The 19,383-nt window shown below is 36.9% G+C and overlaps 1 protein-coding gene across 3 annotated transcripts in view; it reads left to right on the top strand.

Annotated features, from left to right (window-relative positions):
• Window positions 1-4,047, top strand: part of LOC119791181 (neural cell adhesion molecule 2-like) — a 486,158-nt gene extending 482,111 nt beyond the window's left edge. For 2 of the 3 annotated variants that reach the window (XM_038297129.1, XM_038297128.1), the window contains exon 17: window positions 671-4,044. In XM_038297129.1, the coding sequence (XP_038153057.1) occupies window positions 671-785 (115 nt within the window). In that variant the 3' untranslated portion in view covers window positions 786-4,044. Of the gene's footprint in view, window positions 1-670 lie in introns of all 3 variants that reach the window. The other variant, XM_038297130.1, reaches the window with a different exon arrangement.
• Window positions 4,048-19,383: the final 15,336 nt, after the last annotated feature.

Raw genomic sequence — 19,383 nt, 5'->3', positions numbered from 1 at the left:
TTAGTCGCCACTGTCGGGTAGCGACAGCATGCCACTTTGACAGCAAATCCCATAATGCTTTGTGATCAAAAGCAACTTTCTTGCTGAGGAGATGCCTACAGTACTTCAGGCTAATCGCTGGTCCACACGCGGATAGAGGAAAATCCATACATAGTGGGGGGTCTTACGGTATTAAGTCTGCACACTTTAAAAATTCCAAATGCACATGGAGAAAAGTTTATTTGTGTGTGTTTTTAGATAGAAATGCTCGTATGATTATTAATTACACGTCTGCACTATTGACAAAATTCTGACCTGATAAAAAGGTCTTATTCTGGTGAAAGACATGCTTCTGTTCATCTCCCTGTATCCTAGAAGGTGCTATATTTGATATTCCCTGTTGCTTTTTTTTAAGTTATCAAACAAATCACACACAATCCATTTATGTATTTAAAAAAAAAAATCTAAATTATTCATGGAATTTAAATGAAAAGCACCATCGTTTATGTGCTCATCTTAGTCCTGCTTTACTCAGAATTTGTTTGTGCTTCATAAAACCACATCACTCCAGAATCTTTTAACCTCAACTGTGGTCATCCATTAATTTCTCGTACTTTCTTGTTTCCAATGACGAATGCCACGATTCTCACTCCTCTCCTTGTGTCCTGTCTGCTTCTTCTCCTACTTGCAGGAAGCTGCCGCTGAAGGAAGAAAATGGCAAAGAGTCTCTCAAGCCGGATACGATTGAAATCAAAGTGCACAGTGACAACAGCATCCACATAAAGCCAGACGACAGCAAAGCATAAAATGTTCAAATAAGAAAATTAATCAAAAAAAGAGTAAAAGATGTAAAGGTAAAGAAAAAGGGGGGTCGGGCCCTCTTTGCCACCAAAAGAACATTCGGATCACGAGACCAACCCCCCCTCCCCACCTCCCTGGAAAAGCGAAAACACTGGAAAATAGTAGAGTACAATACTATATCTGTTTATATTGATGCCCAAATGAAAGGCATGTGTAAATAAAATGAAAAGAGAGGAAACGGGAAGGAAGAAAGGATCGACTTTTAATGACGTCCAGAATGCTTTATGTTCCCCCACACACAAGGATTAAGTAGGAGGCTCTCGTTGCTAAATGATTGTACTTTATTTTCTGCCTTCTTCTGTCTCGCTTTATCAGATCTTTAATGTATTTCTTCAGAATATACTTTATATTGTGTTTTATTAAAGCCCACATGAGATTTAGGATGGTTAAACAGTGTTATAGCCTCCATATCATTTGGTTTTAATGGGTTGAACAATCCTAATTAGAGAGAATAAAGGTGCAGATGTAGAGTCTCCATGCTTTGGATGTTGTCGCCGCAGTGACCGCTTTATGCCTTTAATGTCTGAGCTGGATTTAAAGCTTTGAAAAACGTAAAAAAAAAAAAATGTTTTATTTCATCCGCATAGAGGGGAAAAAGCTGTGGATACTATCAGCCAAAGCATGGAAACATGTGAAAGACACTTGTTTTTTTGTTTTCTTTTGCAGTCCTGTCTCAAATCGGCCTGACATGCTTTTATTTTGAAAAAGGAAAGAAAAAAAAGACGTTTTCTGTTTCTGACTCTCTCTGATGTCGTTATGTGTTGTACATAGGTGAAAAAAACAGATATTTTACAGAGCTTTTATGTAAATATATTAAACAAAAGAAAATGTTTTTTTTCTCTCCACAATGCAAAAGGCTTGGCTTTTGTTAACACCTCCCAGATGAGCAATGGTTTTATTTCCTTCCTCTCCTCTCCTCCTTTCCGTTGTGTTCAGGTCTGAAGTTCAGTGGTGGTGTAATATTATTGCTTTTCCCTATCATTTGCTCTCCCTTAAGGAAAACCCTCCACACTCTGAGGCTATTTCACGGCATCTCAGCTGAGGCAGTAATTACGGCATTAATGTGCCTTTTTTTTTTCTCTCGTTTTATTCATTTTTTGTTCCCTCTCTACGGTGCAATGCTTTTGTTTAGCTCACTCCATGAAATCAACTCTGCATTGCGTCGTTGCTGTTTTTTTCTTGCACCTGAGAATGTGTCGACTTTTTATTGTGATGCTGTGAATCCGGGGAAGCGTGGCGTAGTCGTCTAGGACTGTGGATTGTATTCGTAGCACTGTGGATCGTCGTCGGCCACACTGGACCCATCCAGATGTGTACAGAAAGATGTTGAATGGAGACTGATACTCAGAACTAACTAGCAGGGTTTTCTACACATTCTGGGAGAAGGATGGAACTGGGTTTTAGTATTTTCCAATTCTGTAAGGGTGGACTAAATTTCCTTTTGCGAAGTCTAAAAACTTATTTTCTTTTTTCCTTGTGTCCTTCTTTGCTTCTATTCTTCCTTCTTTCTTTCAGGTCTTTCTTGATTTGTTTTCCATATTATTTATTGTCAACATTTGTTTTTCACTCTTTCCTTACTCATGTCCTGTCTTTCTACCATTCATCATTTCCACCTCCTTGTCACTTTCCTTCCTTTCGTAATTGTGTCTTATCCCATCTTTCAGCCAATTTTTATCTCTTATTTTTGTTCAACTTTTCTTCCTTTCCTTCTTGGCTCCTACCTCCTTTCCTTTATTTGCTCCTTCCTTTTCCTTACCTGTGTCCTTCCATCCCTCCATCCTTCCTCTTCCCTCTATTTCTTCTTATTTATCAATCATTATCTATGTCTTTGTGTCCTTATCTTCTATTGTCGTACTGTAACTTCCAACCTTACTTGTCTCCAACACATTTCTTTCTCTGTCTGCAATTATCCTTACCTTTTTAAAAAAAAACGTATTTCCTTCCTTGTTTTTACATCCTACCCTCTGTTTTCTTTCTCTGTGGCTTATTTGTTCTTCCTTGCTTCTTCCATCCTTCATCCCTCCCTCCTTGTATCCTACCATTCTTCCCTCTGTCCTTCCTTACTCTTCTTACCTTCATTCCTTCCTTCCCGTGTCTTCTGTCGGTCCAGTCATGTAGATTTATACTCCATAGATTCCTGGTGATATTGGCTACTCTTTCTAAGCAGTTGTTAACAGACAAGGAAATGGGAGTGGAAAATCCTGGAACATATACTTGTTTTTAAAAAGTGTAGGAACCCAAATGTTACTGTATAGGCTTCATAACTTTGGTTCTGATGGTGTGTAAAGCATCATCACGCCAGTGTGTGTGAGTAAACACACTTCAGGTTGCATGTGTGTCTGTTGAATGTATCTGCACATCATCGTACTGTAAATTCACGAATGTGTATTTGTTTTGGTTTTTCATTTTAAAGTTTTCTCCCATTGGAACCAAATCTAGATCCCTGGGTTCTGTTTTGTTGTGCTTGGCCTTGGTTTGTGTGCTGCAGGCCTCACGCAGCTCTGCAGGTCATACTGGTGATGACTGCATACCAGATATGAATGCTGCAAGCTATCCCCTTCTTTTTTTTTGTTTGTTTTTTCTCACTGTGGGGTTTGAGACTGCGCTCCGATGCGTAGAACATGATTATGTAGTTCTCGACAGTGATTAATCCCCACCCCTCTTCCCCGCGGCTGCAGCATGTGTCTAAGCCACACCGCCACCTCCGCCGCTCCCTGCCTCTCAGACTCTGCTGGCTTTATCTCAAACACTGAAAAGGCGGCAGCTTTGTTTATTTTATTTTTATTCTTTTTCTCAGTGCAAAAACATGTACCTGCATATCTAAGGTGGATGGTTTCTGCCATGGAGCGGTTCTGCTGCCTGTTAATGATCACTGTAAATACTGGAGCACAGTGCCTGGAGGCTATACAGTTTGTACATGTTCTTTTTGTATTTGAATATGAGTCTAAACCCACTCTCTCCTTGTTTCCTCCACCAAACCTCAGTCCTTTTTTGTTTCTGATTGAGGTTAAGACAGATGTGTTTGAGCTCAGTGTTCATTATGTGTCCTCTTGGTCCCCTCCCCCCTTGTCCCCTGGACTGTCCCTGCTGAGTGTCAATTGTGCAGGAGGTGGGAACTATCGATGTTTCTCTGTATGTACCTGTGGAACACTTGTGACGCGTATCATTTTGCCGCTGTAAATAAACATGTCCTGGTAGACGAGAGTGGTGAGTTGTCTTTTTATCGTTTTCTCTTTTATATTTTGTTTTTTTTTTTGTATTGAAATGAATTAATTACGTCAGGGATCTCCAACCTTTCAAATGTATTTTACCTTGAACCCAGCTAAACAAGACAGTTGGAGAACAGCAAATATTACATAACATTTTTTAAGTAAACACAACTTAATATTTTTTCTTAAAATAAGGGCAAAACATTAAAAGCCTCATAATGAGGAAGCATTGCTTTAAAATTTTCTTGTATTGGATATTTATGTAAAAACATACAGTTTAAAAACTGACATGGACAATAGATCTAAAAACATATGATTGTTTAATGTCATTCTGAAATAAACGTTTAATTAAAATGTTCTTTAAAGAGCCTGATAAGTCTTCGAAGAAAGGTATTTGTTATATACAGGTGCTGGTCATAAAATTAGAATATCATGAAAAAGTAGATTGATTTCAGTAATTCCATTTAAAAAGTGAAACTTGTATATTATATTCATACATTACATACAAACTCATATATTTCAGATGTTTATTTTGTTTAATTTTGATGATTACAAATGACAAATGAAAATCTCAAATTCATCATATCAGAAAATTAGAATATTACTGAAGACCAATAAAAACAAAGGATTTATAGAAATGTTGGCCAACTGAAAAGTATGAACATGAAAAGTATGAGCATGTACAGCACTCAGTATTTAGTTGGGCCTCCTTTGGCCTGTATTACTGCAGCAATGCGGCGTGGCATGGAGTCGATCAGTCTGTGGCACTGCTCAGGTGTTATGATAGCCCAGGTTGCTCTAATAGTGGCTTTTAGCTCTTCTGAATTGTTGGGTCTGGTGTATTGCATCTTCTTCTTCACAATACCCCATAGATTTTCTATGGGGTTAAGGTCAGGAGAGTTTGCTGGCCAATTAAGAACAGGGATACCATGGTCCTTCAACCAGGTACTGGTAGCTTTGGCACTGTGTGCAGGTGCCAAGTCCTGTTGGAAAATGAAATCTGCATCTCCAAAAAGTTGGTCAGCTGCAGGAAGCATGAAGTGCTCTAAAACTTCCTGGTATGTGGCTGCGTTGACCCTGGACCTCAGAAAACACAATGGACCAACACCAGCAGATGACATGGCACCCCAAACCATCACTGACTGTGGAAACTTTACACTGGACTTCAAGCAACGTGGATGAAGTGCCTCTCTTCTATTCCTCCAGACTCTGGGACCTTGATTTCCAAAGGAAATGCAAAATTTACTTTCATCAGAGAACATGACTTTGGACCACTCACCAGCAGTCCAGTCCTGTTTCTCTTTAGCCCAGGCAAGACGCTTCTGACGCTGTCTGTGGTTCAAGAGTGGCTTGACACAAGGAATGCGACAGCAGAAACCCATGTCTTTCATACGTCTGTGTGTGGTGGTTCTTGAAGCACTCACTCCAGCTGCAGTCCACTCTTTGTGAATCTCCCCCACATTTTTGAATGGGTTTTGTTTCACAATCCTCTCCAGGGTGCGGTTATCTCTCTTGCTTGTACACTTTTTTCGACCACATCTTTTCCTTCCCTTCGCCTCTCTATTAATGTGCTTGGACACTGAGCTCTGTGAACAGCCAGCCTCTTTAGCGATGACCTTTTGTGTCTTGCCCTCCTTGTGCAAGGTGTCGATGGTCGTCTTTTGGACAACTGTCAAGTCAGCAGTCTTCCCCATGATTGTGTAGCCTATAGAACTAGACTGAAAGACCATTTAAAGGCTTTTGCAGGTGGTTTGAGTTAATTAGCTGATTAGAGTGTGGCACCAGGGGCCATCAATTTTGAACCTTTTCACAATATTCTAATTTTCTGATATGATGAATTTGAGATTTTCATTTGTTGTCATTTGTAATCATCAAAATTAAACAAAATAAACATCTGAAATATATGAGTTTGTATGTAATGTATGAATATAATATACAAGTTTCACTTTTTAAATGGAATTACTGAAATCAATCTACTTTTTCATGATATTCTAATTTTATGACCAGCACCTGTATATACTACACTTAAAACCATCAGTTGGCCCCTTTATCGTTTTTAGCCACTATCAAATGTAGTTGTAAAGGCTCCTCACTTGTTGCTCTAGACCAGGGGTCTTCAATGTTTTCCAGGCCAAGGACCCCCTGACCCCAAACTGATGGCAAGATAGAGCAGAGACCCCCTCATTATATATATGGTATGAAATTGTGTTATATCAAACTGGTCCTATAGTCACTCTATTACAGATGGAGTTATGTAATTAAAGTAATTTCTCCCTGGGATTATTAAAGTATTTCTGATTCGGATTCCTGGTTGATGGGACAGGTATTGTGAATGAAACGGTGCCCAGTTTGAAAGAGCTCCTGTGTGTCGCTGAATGTGTGCATTGATGACTGAAAGACATCTTCTGCCTCCATTTATCTGTTTACTTCAGTGTGTTGAATGCATGATAATGTGTATTTAAAGATATTTCAATTAGTCAAAAAAAAAAAAGTTTGAAATCAACCAAAGCTTTCACGACCCTCATGCAGTACCTCTGCAGACTCCCTGTTGAAGACCTCTGCTCTAGACCAGGCATCCCCAACCTCGGTCCTCGATGCCCGCTGTCCTGCAGGTTTTAGAGGTTTCCCTGCTTTAGCACAGCTGATTATAATGATTGCAGTAGAGCAAAATCCTGTTAATCAGCTTTCAATTATAATCAGCTGTGCTTGAGCAAGGAAACCTCTAAAACCTGCAGCACAGCAGGCCTCGAGGACCGAGGTTGGGGATGTCTGCTCTAGACCATAGTTTGCAGACCCCTGGAGTAGGTCATTACCATCTATAGCAGGCATCCCCAACGTCGGTCCTCGAGGGCCACTGTCCTGTAGGTTTTAGAGGTTTACCTGCTTCGGCACAGCTGATTTACTTTGATAGTTGATTAAAAGGCTTTTGCTGAACTGCAATCATCAGAATCAGCTGTACTAAAACAGAGAAACCTCTAAAACCTGCAGGACAGCAGCCCTTGAGGACCAACTTTGGGTATGCCTGATCTATAGTCAAATGATAAAGAAAGGGATTTAACTACACTGATTCAACAAAAAGGAATTTACAGTGATTCTCCAACTACAGTCAAAACTGGTCGTTATATTTTCCAGAAATCCAAAACATATCATTTAGAATTTCAAATCACAACATTTTAACACTCTGATCTCTATTTTAGAGTTAGCATAAAATATACTCGAACTACATAATATAAAATAGTATTTTTCTCATTCATACATTCAAAGAAGAAAAGGAGGTGTTTGGTATTGATTATTAATAATATACACTTGGTTTTGCCAAACTATGTTGATTTTTTTTTCTTGTTTCCCTTCCTTCCATGAGGCCAACACTGCTATCTTGCCAGTAGCTCTCGCATCAGATTACAGATGTGATGAAAAAAAAGGCAGGTTTAAATAAAAAATGATGGTGACAGGTGTTATTTTGATGAAAAATAAAATTATATATATTCTAAGTACATTATATTTTTCATTGAATTTAGCAATTTCTGTGCCATTTCTCGATAGTTACTGTTGAATAAAACTTTACTTCAGTCATATGAGGAACTACTTCTGTTTCCTTGAACCCCAGTCGGCCTCGGCAGATGGCCGCTTACACTGAGCCTGGTTCTGCTGGAGGTTTCTTCCTGTTAAAAGGGAATTTTTCCTCTCCACTGTCACTACAAGCATGCTTAGTGTGAGGGATTGCCTTCGAGTCAATGAGTCGATGCGATCAACTGGTTTTCCTTATACTGAAAACTTTAAATCAATCTGACTGTATGATCTGGTGAACTGTAACTGCCTTCAGATGACGTGTTGTGAATTGGCGCTATATAAATAAACTGAATTGAATTAAACTGAATTGAGAGTCAAAAAGCGAAAGGGAGAAGATGAACACCAGAACACAAGACAGTTTTAGCAGGAAATGAAGAGGAATTAATGCAACGAATTTATGTGACATTTTCTAAGGAGCAGTTTAATTTACAAGGGACGGTTTTGTGATTACACCAGCTATATACATACAAAAATAAAAATAATGGCTACATTTCCTCTTTATTTTTGTTTTGTTTTGGGAAATGACCTATGGTGTAGCGGTGCTCACATTTCCTGAAACATTAAAAGCACCATTTGGAAAGGTGCAGGTGCTTCCTTAATTAGGCTGATGAGCTCCACCTGTGGGGACTTCAGAGGATTGCCCAGTTTAGGAGCCCAGAAAAAACATCTTAGAGAAACTGTTAAAAGTTTACTTTTAGAGTTAAAACATATTTTTATTAAATTCTAAGAACCTGTTGGGACAACTGGAGGCTGCTACAATAAAAGATACCGTTCAAGTTGAAAGGTAGGGAGTTATAACATCTCCTGCCCCCTACAGAGCTATAGGTAGTCCAATAGTTTCCCTACAAATAATCTCTGTACTTTGAAGGTTGACTGAGCAAAATGCTTATTCTGTCCTTAGACTGTCTGGGAAACACCTAAACGGAGCAACAGTTTGCAAGGACACCACTCTTTGGAAACAGCAGAACTCTGCCTGTAAGTTTTTCTATTTTCCCCAACGTCACTGTAGCTACCCAATCTACACCGCTGTTAGAAGGAAATCTGTGAACCGTGACACATTGTGACTCAAGCACCTTTACTATATTAATACCTATACCTAAAGAAGTCAGTAGTGAAATGCACTGCAAAAATCAACTAGAAAGAAGTAAACATTTCTTAAAATAAGTGCATTAACCCTTAATTTAAGCAGGAAAGTAAGATTATTTGCCATTGGAATGAGATTTTAATTCTTAAAACAAGATTATTAAATAATATGCACTTGAAATCAGACAAAGTAATTGTTTTTTTTTCTTATTTTAAATATAAATTGTCTTGTTCCATTTGCAAAGTGTTTTACTTACCTCCTCAATTCAAGAAAAAATGCACTTATTTCAAGAGAAAATTACTTATTTAGATTTGTTATTATTTTTTTGCAGTGTACTGTACATGCCTCCTTTGGTCACAATATGAGTTACAGATTTCGTTGTGACACTTGGAGCACCATCATTTACCACCCCTTCTCCAAACCAGAGGGTGGCAGCAGTGATACCATAATGTAGAACATCCTACTTTTCATTTTAGAATGGGCTGTTAATCAAAAACTGACAACAAAAATATAGTAATTATCTTATCACAAAAATATATTGCCATCAAAGAAGAATTAGTTTTTATGTTTTATGTGGTACAGTTTGTCTGTGCAGTCATTTATGGTAGGTGTCTGCTATACAATGAAAGATGATTGACTGCTAAACCCATTAAGAGTATATAATTATGTGAACCATAAATTAATTTAAACTGCACCGATGTATAAATATGTAGTTAGCTTTATTAGCATTGGCTTCATGAAAATCTGCCCTATCTTTGGGATGTATTTTATAGTTTGACCATGATCTGCTTTCGGTACCTTTTAGTTTTCAGTCACCCCCTCAGCACACATTGATCCCTGCCTGACAATCTCTATTAACATTTCCTGGAAGCACCACTGCCTACCATCACCTCATTTGCGCATTTGAATGCAGATATTCATTCAAGTCGCCATTAATAATATAATCACTCTACAGTAAGTACTCACTTTTATCCTTATATTTTCAAACTAAATACAACAAAAAAATTAACTACTTTTATTTGAGAGAAATTGTTGTTTTTCCTGCTCTCTCATATTCAGAGTTGTCAAGTAATGAAGTACATATACTTTGTTACTGTACTTAAGTACACTTTCTAGGTATCTATACTTCATTACTAATGTTTATTTCATGCGAGAGCGTATCGGGAGATGGAGACAGAGACCAACAAGACCTCCCTCATCCTTGGCCATATCTCAAAGAATTTGTCAAAATAGTCAAAATTAAGCCTTCAATTCATATAGTGGCATCTGGCTGTTTTTTTTTTTTAAGGTTATTTTATACTTTTATTCTTCAAGTAGTTTTTAGAGCACATACTTTTTCCCTTTAACTTGAGTAAAGAGGTAAAGTTAATACTTCAACTTTTACCAGAGTGTTTTTAAACTGCTGTATCTATACTTCTATTTAACTAACAAATGTGGGTATTTTTGACACCTCTGCTTATATTTCTTGTCTTACGTCATCAGACATGCTCAGAGCAGTCTGACAATATACGATTAATACATGTTTATCTGTATTTTAGTTGTCTTTTTTTTTTTATTATGCATTAGGAACTATTATGGTGCAACACATTTAAACAGAAAACTCTAAATAACTAGTTATTTATTAATGCAAAGTCAAATAATGAGCTACTGTAGTGTGCAATCCCATTCCTGGGACATATTGGTTATAGACAAGTTGTTTGATCTAGAAACATAATTTTCCCCGCATAAATGCTATATATGGAAGAACAAAGATATCACGCATAAACAAATCATTAATCTACCCTTTTTGGTTCAGTCATTACATAATTTTGGTTCACAAGTTATTTAACTTTGACAGCTCTTTAATAACGCATCATCTTATAATATTGTACCATAATTCCTTTCGATGAGTACAGGAGTGGTGATTTCTCATTGAATACTAACGAGGCTGGTATTGGCAAACATAGTTAAGGATGTTTGACTGACAGCAGCCAGACAGCGAGGAGGTTTTCCTCTTGAGTCGAGATGGAAATATGATCATTCAGTCAGAACAGTGATCTTGATCTGAACTCTTGCTGTGGTTTCTGGTGTTTTGTTTCACAGCAGCTATTATCACCTGATGCAATATGTGTTTCAACATTTGTTCATGCAGTACGTAACGTCTGGATATTTTTAACTAAATTGAGCCTGCCCAGTTTCAGAAAGCAGCAGCCACCACTGGAGTACAGTATTGTAAAAAAAAAAATGCAGTCCCTGTTGGAGCACTTATGTTATATAGAAATAGAGAAAACCAGAATTCAGCACTTAATTTTTGGTCCAACCGCAATAGAAATTGGTCAAATTTGTTTCTCCTTGCCATAAAATAATGTCATAATTTTCTAATTTCAGAAAGGTATCGCTTCTCTTCCATATGTGCTATCTTATTGGAACTTGGAACTTGTTTAATGATCTTATTTCGAACATAACCATCTAGGAATTTTATATATAAAGTCAAGGTATATTTTTAAATAATCCAGAGTTTACCCATCTAAAGTTTTTTTCACAGCGTTTGAAGAAACACAGACGTGCTCCTTTTGTGAAATACATTAATTTGGGTCTTTGCACTTTTCTAACAAATTTTGGAAAAACATTTGCTCCTTAATTACTACTTGTATTTATCACATCTTTCTATTTGCTTTGGACACATTGTTTCGCTCCATTGACTTTCATTCTGTAAACAAAAAGCAATTTTGTATGATAAATCTCACATATTTATCCAAATGGCATATCCACAAATGCTTAGAAAAAACAAAAACCTCTCTTCTCCGGTTTTGAAAATGAAGTTTATATAAAGAATACTCAAGATCCCACTAATGTAAAAGCTATTAAAATTCCCGACTTATGAGTTCTCTACAATGTGTGTCTGTATTGTCATTGTAATATTTATTTACGCCTTACATATTTGATTACTTTAACTATCCAAATAAAGTTTGGAAAGAAAATAATAATGATATAACAAAATATAAATTCATTTACTCACAAAAAAAAAAAAAAAAACATAAATAATGAAGGGCAAAAAGCAGGACGTTATGACATCGAAAACATCCAATAGGGTTGCCATCTTTCATAAATGTGTCCATGGACTGTATATGCTTTATAATATGCTGCTACTTTCAATAAAGGGGTGATCAAGAAAGAAGTTTAAAGATTAAAAGAAATATTTAAAAAAAATGAATAAAAAATAAAGCTTAAAAATCCGTCATTAGCAGAGGACAGTTTGTTTTAAAACATTGTTGCAGTGTGAAATATGTAATAAAGAACTTTTAAAAGAAAAGGTTATCACATTTTTTTAATAGTTCAAATGACAAAACGAAATTTTTAAGAGAAAGTTTAAAGTCTCAGTTAATATAACAATTTATTTGTAATCCTTTATAATTGATCCCCAAGTAAAAAAGATTCACCTGTTACAATCAACACCTGTCGCTGTTGGTTGTCCTTTTGTTGCGTTTATAGGTGAAGAAAAAAATCATCAATCTTTGGTTTAACTTTTAAACTATGCAACATAATCAAATTTAAAAACTCAAAAACATAAATTTATTTACATTCCAAAATGGTAAAGAAAATGGGTATAAAATATTAAAATTGACATTATCATATTGAATTCATTAGCCCATGCTAAACTCATAGCTTCCTGATTTCTTTTTGCTGGTGAAGATTCTCAGTCATCCAGGTCTTAGTCATTACAAAAGAGTAAAAAAAAAAAAAAAATCCACTGGACTTTTTCAATTCAAAATGTCAGGAAAAGCATTGAGTTCGAGGCAGTCTTTTGGTTTCTTTGTTAGCCTTCAATACCCGACAACTGGCTATGTCTCAGAAAGGTGGGTCATTAGGGGGCAGGCTAATGGAGAACTCAAACAACTCCCCATTCCTAAGGGGCATTCCCATTCGTCAAGTTTAATTTGCATGTTTTCTAAGCCAAAAGCCTTACAATCAACGCTATTTCTGACATTTTGAATTAAAAAGGCTTCCTGGAAATTGCTAAATGAAGGATGATTCCATATTTTAGTGGACGGGTGGCGAGGCTAATCACATTGCAAAGAAGAGACAACCTTGTGTTCACCGGTTGTTTCTGTTCACTCCTTCCTCAGTAAAAAATCTTCACCTAAGCAACTTTGTAGAGTAAATAATTAAATAATTGATCACATAAAGCATGCTTGTTAGGTGTCTAAACACTTCTTTTCAAATCTTAGATATTGGACTTCATTTTTTTAAGCTTATGCAGTAAACTTGTCCCACTATTTTATATAAAAAAAGAACTTTTAAATGACAATCGGCTCCTCTTTGCCGGTATGGTCAGAATGTATCTAAATTTGAATTGCCTGTTGGAAACAAACAGGATGCAATAGGCTGACTCCCACACTTTTTATAACACGCAGAGCCTAGAATTAGTTCCTGGCGCCATGAACCTGTTTTGATAAACCGGTAATGGCAGATGATGGGGTTTTTTTTACCACATGATTTGTACTTCATATACTAGTACTTTTTATATTTACACAGTCATCCAGGTCATAGTCATTCCAAAAAAAGAACATTAAAAAGAATCTACTGGACTTTGTTTCCAAGTTTAAAGACGTTTCGCTTCCGATCCAGGAAGCTTTCACAGTTCAAAATGTCAGGAATTATCCAGCGGATTGTTTATAATTCTCTTTTTTTTTTATACCATTGTAATCATCTCCACAATAATTCCTTATGATTAATTCTGTGGCCAGTATAGAATAAATGTCCTTAATAACATTACATTTTGTTCCGTTAAAGTTGACTGAGCTCATTGTTTGGAGGGACGGAGTATTTTCATGAATGTTATTTGTAGGTTCATTACTGTTGCTGTAAACTGAATGTTGCATGTGTTTCTAAACTTGCATGTATATTAAAACTTTTCTAACTAGCACAGAGGAGCTGGAGCATTCCTTAAAAAAGCTGTCTGCTCTGCAGCATTCATTGGAAGTCAGCAGATGACGTTTCTGCAGACGTGCAGGGAGGGAAGCAATCATTCCGTTGGAATCTGGCTGCCAGGGTTTCTTTTAACAGGAGGAACAAACTCCAACTTCATCTCCCCAGAGACCTGAAGGAAGACAGCACATCAAACACTTGAGTTTCAAGTCAAAGAGGCGATGCAATTGGGAGTGGGCTTCAGGCTTTTTTTGGGGGGAGGCTGGAAATGAGTTAAACAATTAGATGGAGAACTTCCAAAAATTTAAAACAATCCAACGGACTTTGTTTCAAGGTTTGAAAACATTTCGCTTCCCATCCAGGAAGCTTTTTCAATTCAAAATGTCAGAAATGGTGTTGACTTTGAGGCTTTATAGAGTGGACAAAAAAAAAAAGAAGCTTTTTTTTGGCTTAGAAAACATAAAAATTGAACCAGACAAATGGGTCCATCCCTTAGGATGAGAAGAAAAACCTACAATGCAGCGATAGTTGATTCCTTACCGCTATCATTGCAACCCCCGACCCCATACAGAACAGAAACAGAACATACAGAACACCTTGTCTGTTCAGCCAGGCCAACAATTTCCTCTACTGACCCCCCTTACAAAGACATTGACATCGGGTATTACAGGCTATTAAAGATACAAAACGCCTGTCCAGTTCAATTTGCATGTTTTCTAAGCCAAAACAAGGCTTTGTTTTTGGCCCACTCTATACAGCCTCGAACTCAACGCTATTTTTGACATTTTTAATCGAAAAAGCGAAAAATCTTCAAACTTGGAAAAGACGTCCAGTAGATTTTCTTTTTTTTTTTTTTTTTTTTTAACTCTTTTGGAATGACTATGACTGAGAATCTTCACCAGCAAATTAGATAGAGAAGAAAAGACATATGGCTGCCTGTTAGTGTACTAATACTCGTGTTTGTTTTTGATAAGGGAAATAAAAACACAAGTGATTGAGCACAGAGAAACACACCGTTTTAGTCTCCTGAACATACCAGGGAAGTTTCCATCTAAGAGAGAAGATGGCTCCATAAGCCTTCAGCTCATACGTCTCTACTAATCTTCACTTCTGTAGAGACTCCCATGATACTGACAGCATCTTAATCCCACCTGTTGGAGAAGTTTGGAAAGTCCACAACTAAATCTCTCTGCCATTGTCAAGAGTTTCCAAACCGTGACGAGCAGACGCGCTTTTAAAGGACTTCTCAGATGGCTAATTTCTGAAACTTTGCCTGCATGTGAGGAAACAGAGCCTCTTCCGTCTTTGAGCCGTGGAGGCAAATCCAGGAGAGATTTCTTCTTGGCATAAACAAGCCGCCATTTCTTTAATCTCCTTTATTTCAGACTCTCCCATCACAAGTCGACCATTTGGAGATCTGACAGGACGAGTCGGGGAACAGGAAGGAAATATTTAATATGACTGGAGGTATAAATCTCATTGAAGAATTGTGACGTGATAAATCTCTAAAGGCAGGAATGATTAAACTTCTTCCAAAAGTTCTTGGTTTATCTTTCAAACCATATTGGACACCATGCAGCGAATCTGTTGTTCTAAAACAGGCTTCTAGAAATCCAAACAATACAAATCTGAGTCATAGTTCCTTCAGTCTGGAAGGTTTTGGAGTTGTTGCATGTTTTCCGGGTCCTATTCTTCTGTCAGTCATTCATCTGTTGGAAAATATAATTCTTATGATGGTAAATGTCCTCATTTGTTTCAATTTTTGTTGCGCTTTAGTCTTTTATCTTGTCTTCATTTGTAGATAGCCAAGTCCCATTATGGTCCTTTTTTCTCTGTGCCTTCAGGTCTTTCTATGAGTCTTTATACCTTTGTTTGCTTTCCATCCCTTTGAATAGACATGCCTCTACAATCCTATAAAGTCTGTTATTTTTCTACCAACAGTAATGCCAGACAAACGTGACCAGCATTAATGTGCAAAACAGTGAAATGTTTGTTTTTCTGTGCACTTTCTTTTTTCAAAAAGCTACAGATTATTTCCTCTTGCATATGAGCTTTCAGACCATGAAACAGTAACTTCAAAATTGTTAAAATAAAATAAAAATTAGCATTTTGAAACTGCTTTCAAAACTTAAAGGGTCAGTGAAAATACCTTATTTTCCTTCTGACCCTTGATTACTGCCTGATTTAAGACGTCAATCCATATGAAAAGATAAAAAAATTTATATAAATATAAGCGCTGCAACTAACGATTATTTTGCAAATCTATTCATCTGTTTTTCAATTAATCACTTAATAACGGAATAGCCAAAGCTTCCTTAAAGAAAATTTTTTATGAAATTAAATGAGGCGAAACTAAAACGTTTCCACTTGTTTTGGATAGCGCATATTGATGGACGAAATTCTTTTTTTTTTTTTTTTTTTTAAGTGCAAAAGGTTTATACTTTTTACAATTTTGATCTAAATACTACTCCAAGTGGGTCTCTGTCAGCTAACGTCATGTTTTAGAGTCTTTACATTGAAGTTAACGATTAATCAATTACTAAATTAGTTGACAATTACTTCAATTATCAAATAATCATTAATAATCTGATTAACTGTTTCAGCCCTAATAATTATTCCTCAAACCTGAAAAAATGAAATTAATTTGGTACCAAAGCCATTTCTAAGGCTTTAGTACTCCAGTACCAAAAGTAATTGGAGGGATCTATCTAAATCAAGGTTGCCCTTTAAAACTTCATTTTTCTCTTACCAGCCGATATGTGAATGTGTTTGCCAAATTATAAACACATCGAGCAGACCTAAGTATCAGTGCATTCAGAAAGGTAGTTGGTACTTTTATAGTAGCTTCATCTGGTCTGTTGCTGTTGGCTGTGACGCCATGCTGGAGAGAAATATCAGCACTGCTGCTGCCATCAACACCTTTTTGTATACTTGTTGGCCCTCGGCCTGTTTTTCAGTGTAGTCCTGTTTCTCTGACTGGGACTAACTGTATGCATTCTCTTTCATCCTTTCTGACATTGGAGCTGGCTCAGAGTTCGTCCACCCAGCTGTTTCTTTCCTGGATGTTGGTTACTTTTTGTATATCTGCTTCTTCTTACAGTGAGTCCTGGTTGGGAATGGACACTTCACTCACGCTCTCCGTGTTTCACGAATTGCGTGAAAAACATGTGACTACTATAGCCACTAGGTGGCAGTCTGAGTCCATTTTCGGCGTCCCATGAGTCTGATAATAATAGGTGTATTGTTATACTATTTTTGTTGTTTTTATTATCATTATTATTATTATTATCTAGCTGGTAAAATTTTCAGTTTGATCTGGAAAAGGACGCTATGATGCCTGATACAACAAGCATGAAAGGCAATGATGTTTTAGCGGAAAAAAGAGAGGAGGGGGTCTGGCGGTATTTGTGAATGAGAGATGGTGCAGCTCGGCTCATGTTCACGTGAAGCAGCAGATATGTAGCCCAGATGTGGAATTACTCGCAAGCTGCGTCTCAATTCGCAGGCTGCGTACTTCGGAGGACCCAGCCTACCTAGCCTCCGGAGGACCCAGCCTTGGTAGGCTGCTCCGGAGGATCCTCAGCCGTTGGTAAATGGGACGGCCAAGCCTTTGCGCACTTTCTAGTTGCGATACGACGTCATCACATCTACCCCAAAAACAGCGCCAAACAAAATCCGACAGCTCGAGAAACACGGAAAAAAAAAAAAAAAAAAATGGATATGGAAATTTTTATTTTATTTCTTTTATTTACTTGCTATTGGAGGAGGAGAGTCGGCTTTGACGGCTTCGGCGGCAGCGAAACTGGTGACGGATTTTTCTCAGGCTGGAAGAGCGCAGTGGAGAGGTAACATTTACCTGCTATTATTCTAACCCACAGAGGCCTGCTAATGATCAGAATATACCAGTTATTAAATAAACGCTTGTCAGCAGATTGATGAATATGTTTAAATATCAAATTTTACATTTATTTGTAAGTTTGTAATTTATTTGTTTGTTACTTTAGTAATTTGAATTGAATAGTTAAATGTGTACAAACCCTGTAAATAACTGACTTAAATAACTACTTTCACTATCACTAATGTTGTGTTGAGAAGCCAAACTGTTGAGAAATTATTTTTTGTCTAAATTGTTATCCACTTACTGCCTGATTTTATTTGCAATCATATATATAAAAAAACATAATGCAGGAAAAAAAGTCTAAATATAAAAACGAAAAAATAAATTAAATAGTGGATCTAGATCAAGTAAAATTTAATTTTTTAATAAATCATGTAATAAAGATAATGAAAAAAATATAGATGACTGAATAAAAGTAAATATTTTTGTCTTTTTTTCTACAGGTCATAACAGCATGTGTTATCCTGCACAACATCTGCCTGGAAGCCGGTGACATCACGGACCCAGAGGATGACATACCAGAGGATGAGGAGGGGGAAAACGTGTTGGGGGCAGTCAGTGGTGCTCCATGGAGGGACCAGCTGTCTGCTGAGGTGTCTGCCCTGGAGGAGGGTCTACCCGACCACCGTTGCATTTAGATGGCAAGTAGAATCACATTTTAGCTGTTCTTATTTAAGGGTTATGAAAACAGTTTTAGTAAAGTCATTATTTTCTGCATCTTCTTGAACATTTTTAGTAACATGGCAGCCGTCGATTGGGTCAGCCCTGCAAACCCTGATGGACGATGTGGTGAACAGTGGAGAGAGGCACCCCGACCCCCCAGATGATGTCCCACTCACAGTCAGAAGACTCCAAGGACATCTGTGTGGCATCGCATCCAGTCCAGCAGCACCATCAGGGACTCCTGCTCAGTCACAATTGTGTATATATATATATGTTCTCTAGTAATATTTATTTTATATCTTCTGTAAATAGTTGTAGTAGTTAATTTTAAAATCTAATGTAAAAAGTTAAAAAAAAATTTAATAGTTTATTGTAAATACTTGCTTCTCTAAAAATAAACTGATGTCACTGAGAAGTTGTTCTAATTTTACTTAAATTATAAAGAAGTGATGAAACAGATAATGTAAAAAGGTTAAAAGACTTTAAGAACACACCGTAAGACTGGTAATGATTTACGGTTCCAACATTTAGCTTTTTTTTTTTTTTTTTTTTTTTTAAACATTCAGCAGTCTAAAAAGATACCAGAGACCTATTTCTGTTTCTACAGAGGAGTAGAAGAGCCACCATTCCAACAGAATACCATGTTACAATTTCAACTATATTTGTGAAACTACTTTGTTGGTATTTTTACAGTATAAAATGCATAAATTACACTTCCGTGCCTTGCTGGGTTCTTCCATTTAGAGGGGTTTTCTTTGGGGTAATACTTTTTTTTTTTTTTTTTTTAAGTAAATTTTTGAGTTATCTTCAATCACATTGTTTATTTTGTAGGCTGTTTCATTATGTAGATGAGTTTGTAAATTAGCTTAATCATTTTATTCTTGTTTCTCTGTTTAGACTTTGTTTGTTTTCTACCTGTTTAATTGTGGCTCGGTCCACTCCAGTGCAGGTGTGTTGCCAACTGGTTATACAGGCACTGAGATCTTGGAAGCTCAGGGAGATGGTTGTCAGAGGGAAAAGTGCTGAATAAAAATCCTCAGAGGAATCTGGAACCGGAGGCTGATGCTGTTTGTTTTGTTCACCTTACTGATCCTTGACCATACTACCTCACATATGGTAATATTAGAGCTCCTGTTGACTTCAGTTTGGTTTATTTATAAAGAACCCATTTACAACCACTTATTTCAACAACATTTACTAAAAAAGACCAG

Source organism: Cyprinodon tularosa, unplaced genomic scaffold (genome assembly GCF_016077235.1).
Source record: "Cyprinodon tularosa strain WSP-4 unplaced genomic scaffold, ASM1607723v1 ctg383, whole genome shotgun sequence".
Lineage (NCBI taxonomy): Eukaryota > Metazoa > Chordata > Actinopteri > Cyprinodontiformes > Cyprinodontidae > Cyprinodon > Cyprinodon tularosa.
Note: the sequence above shows the minus strand (reverse complement) of the source record. Positions and strands in the feature narration are given on the sequence as shown.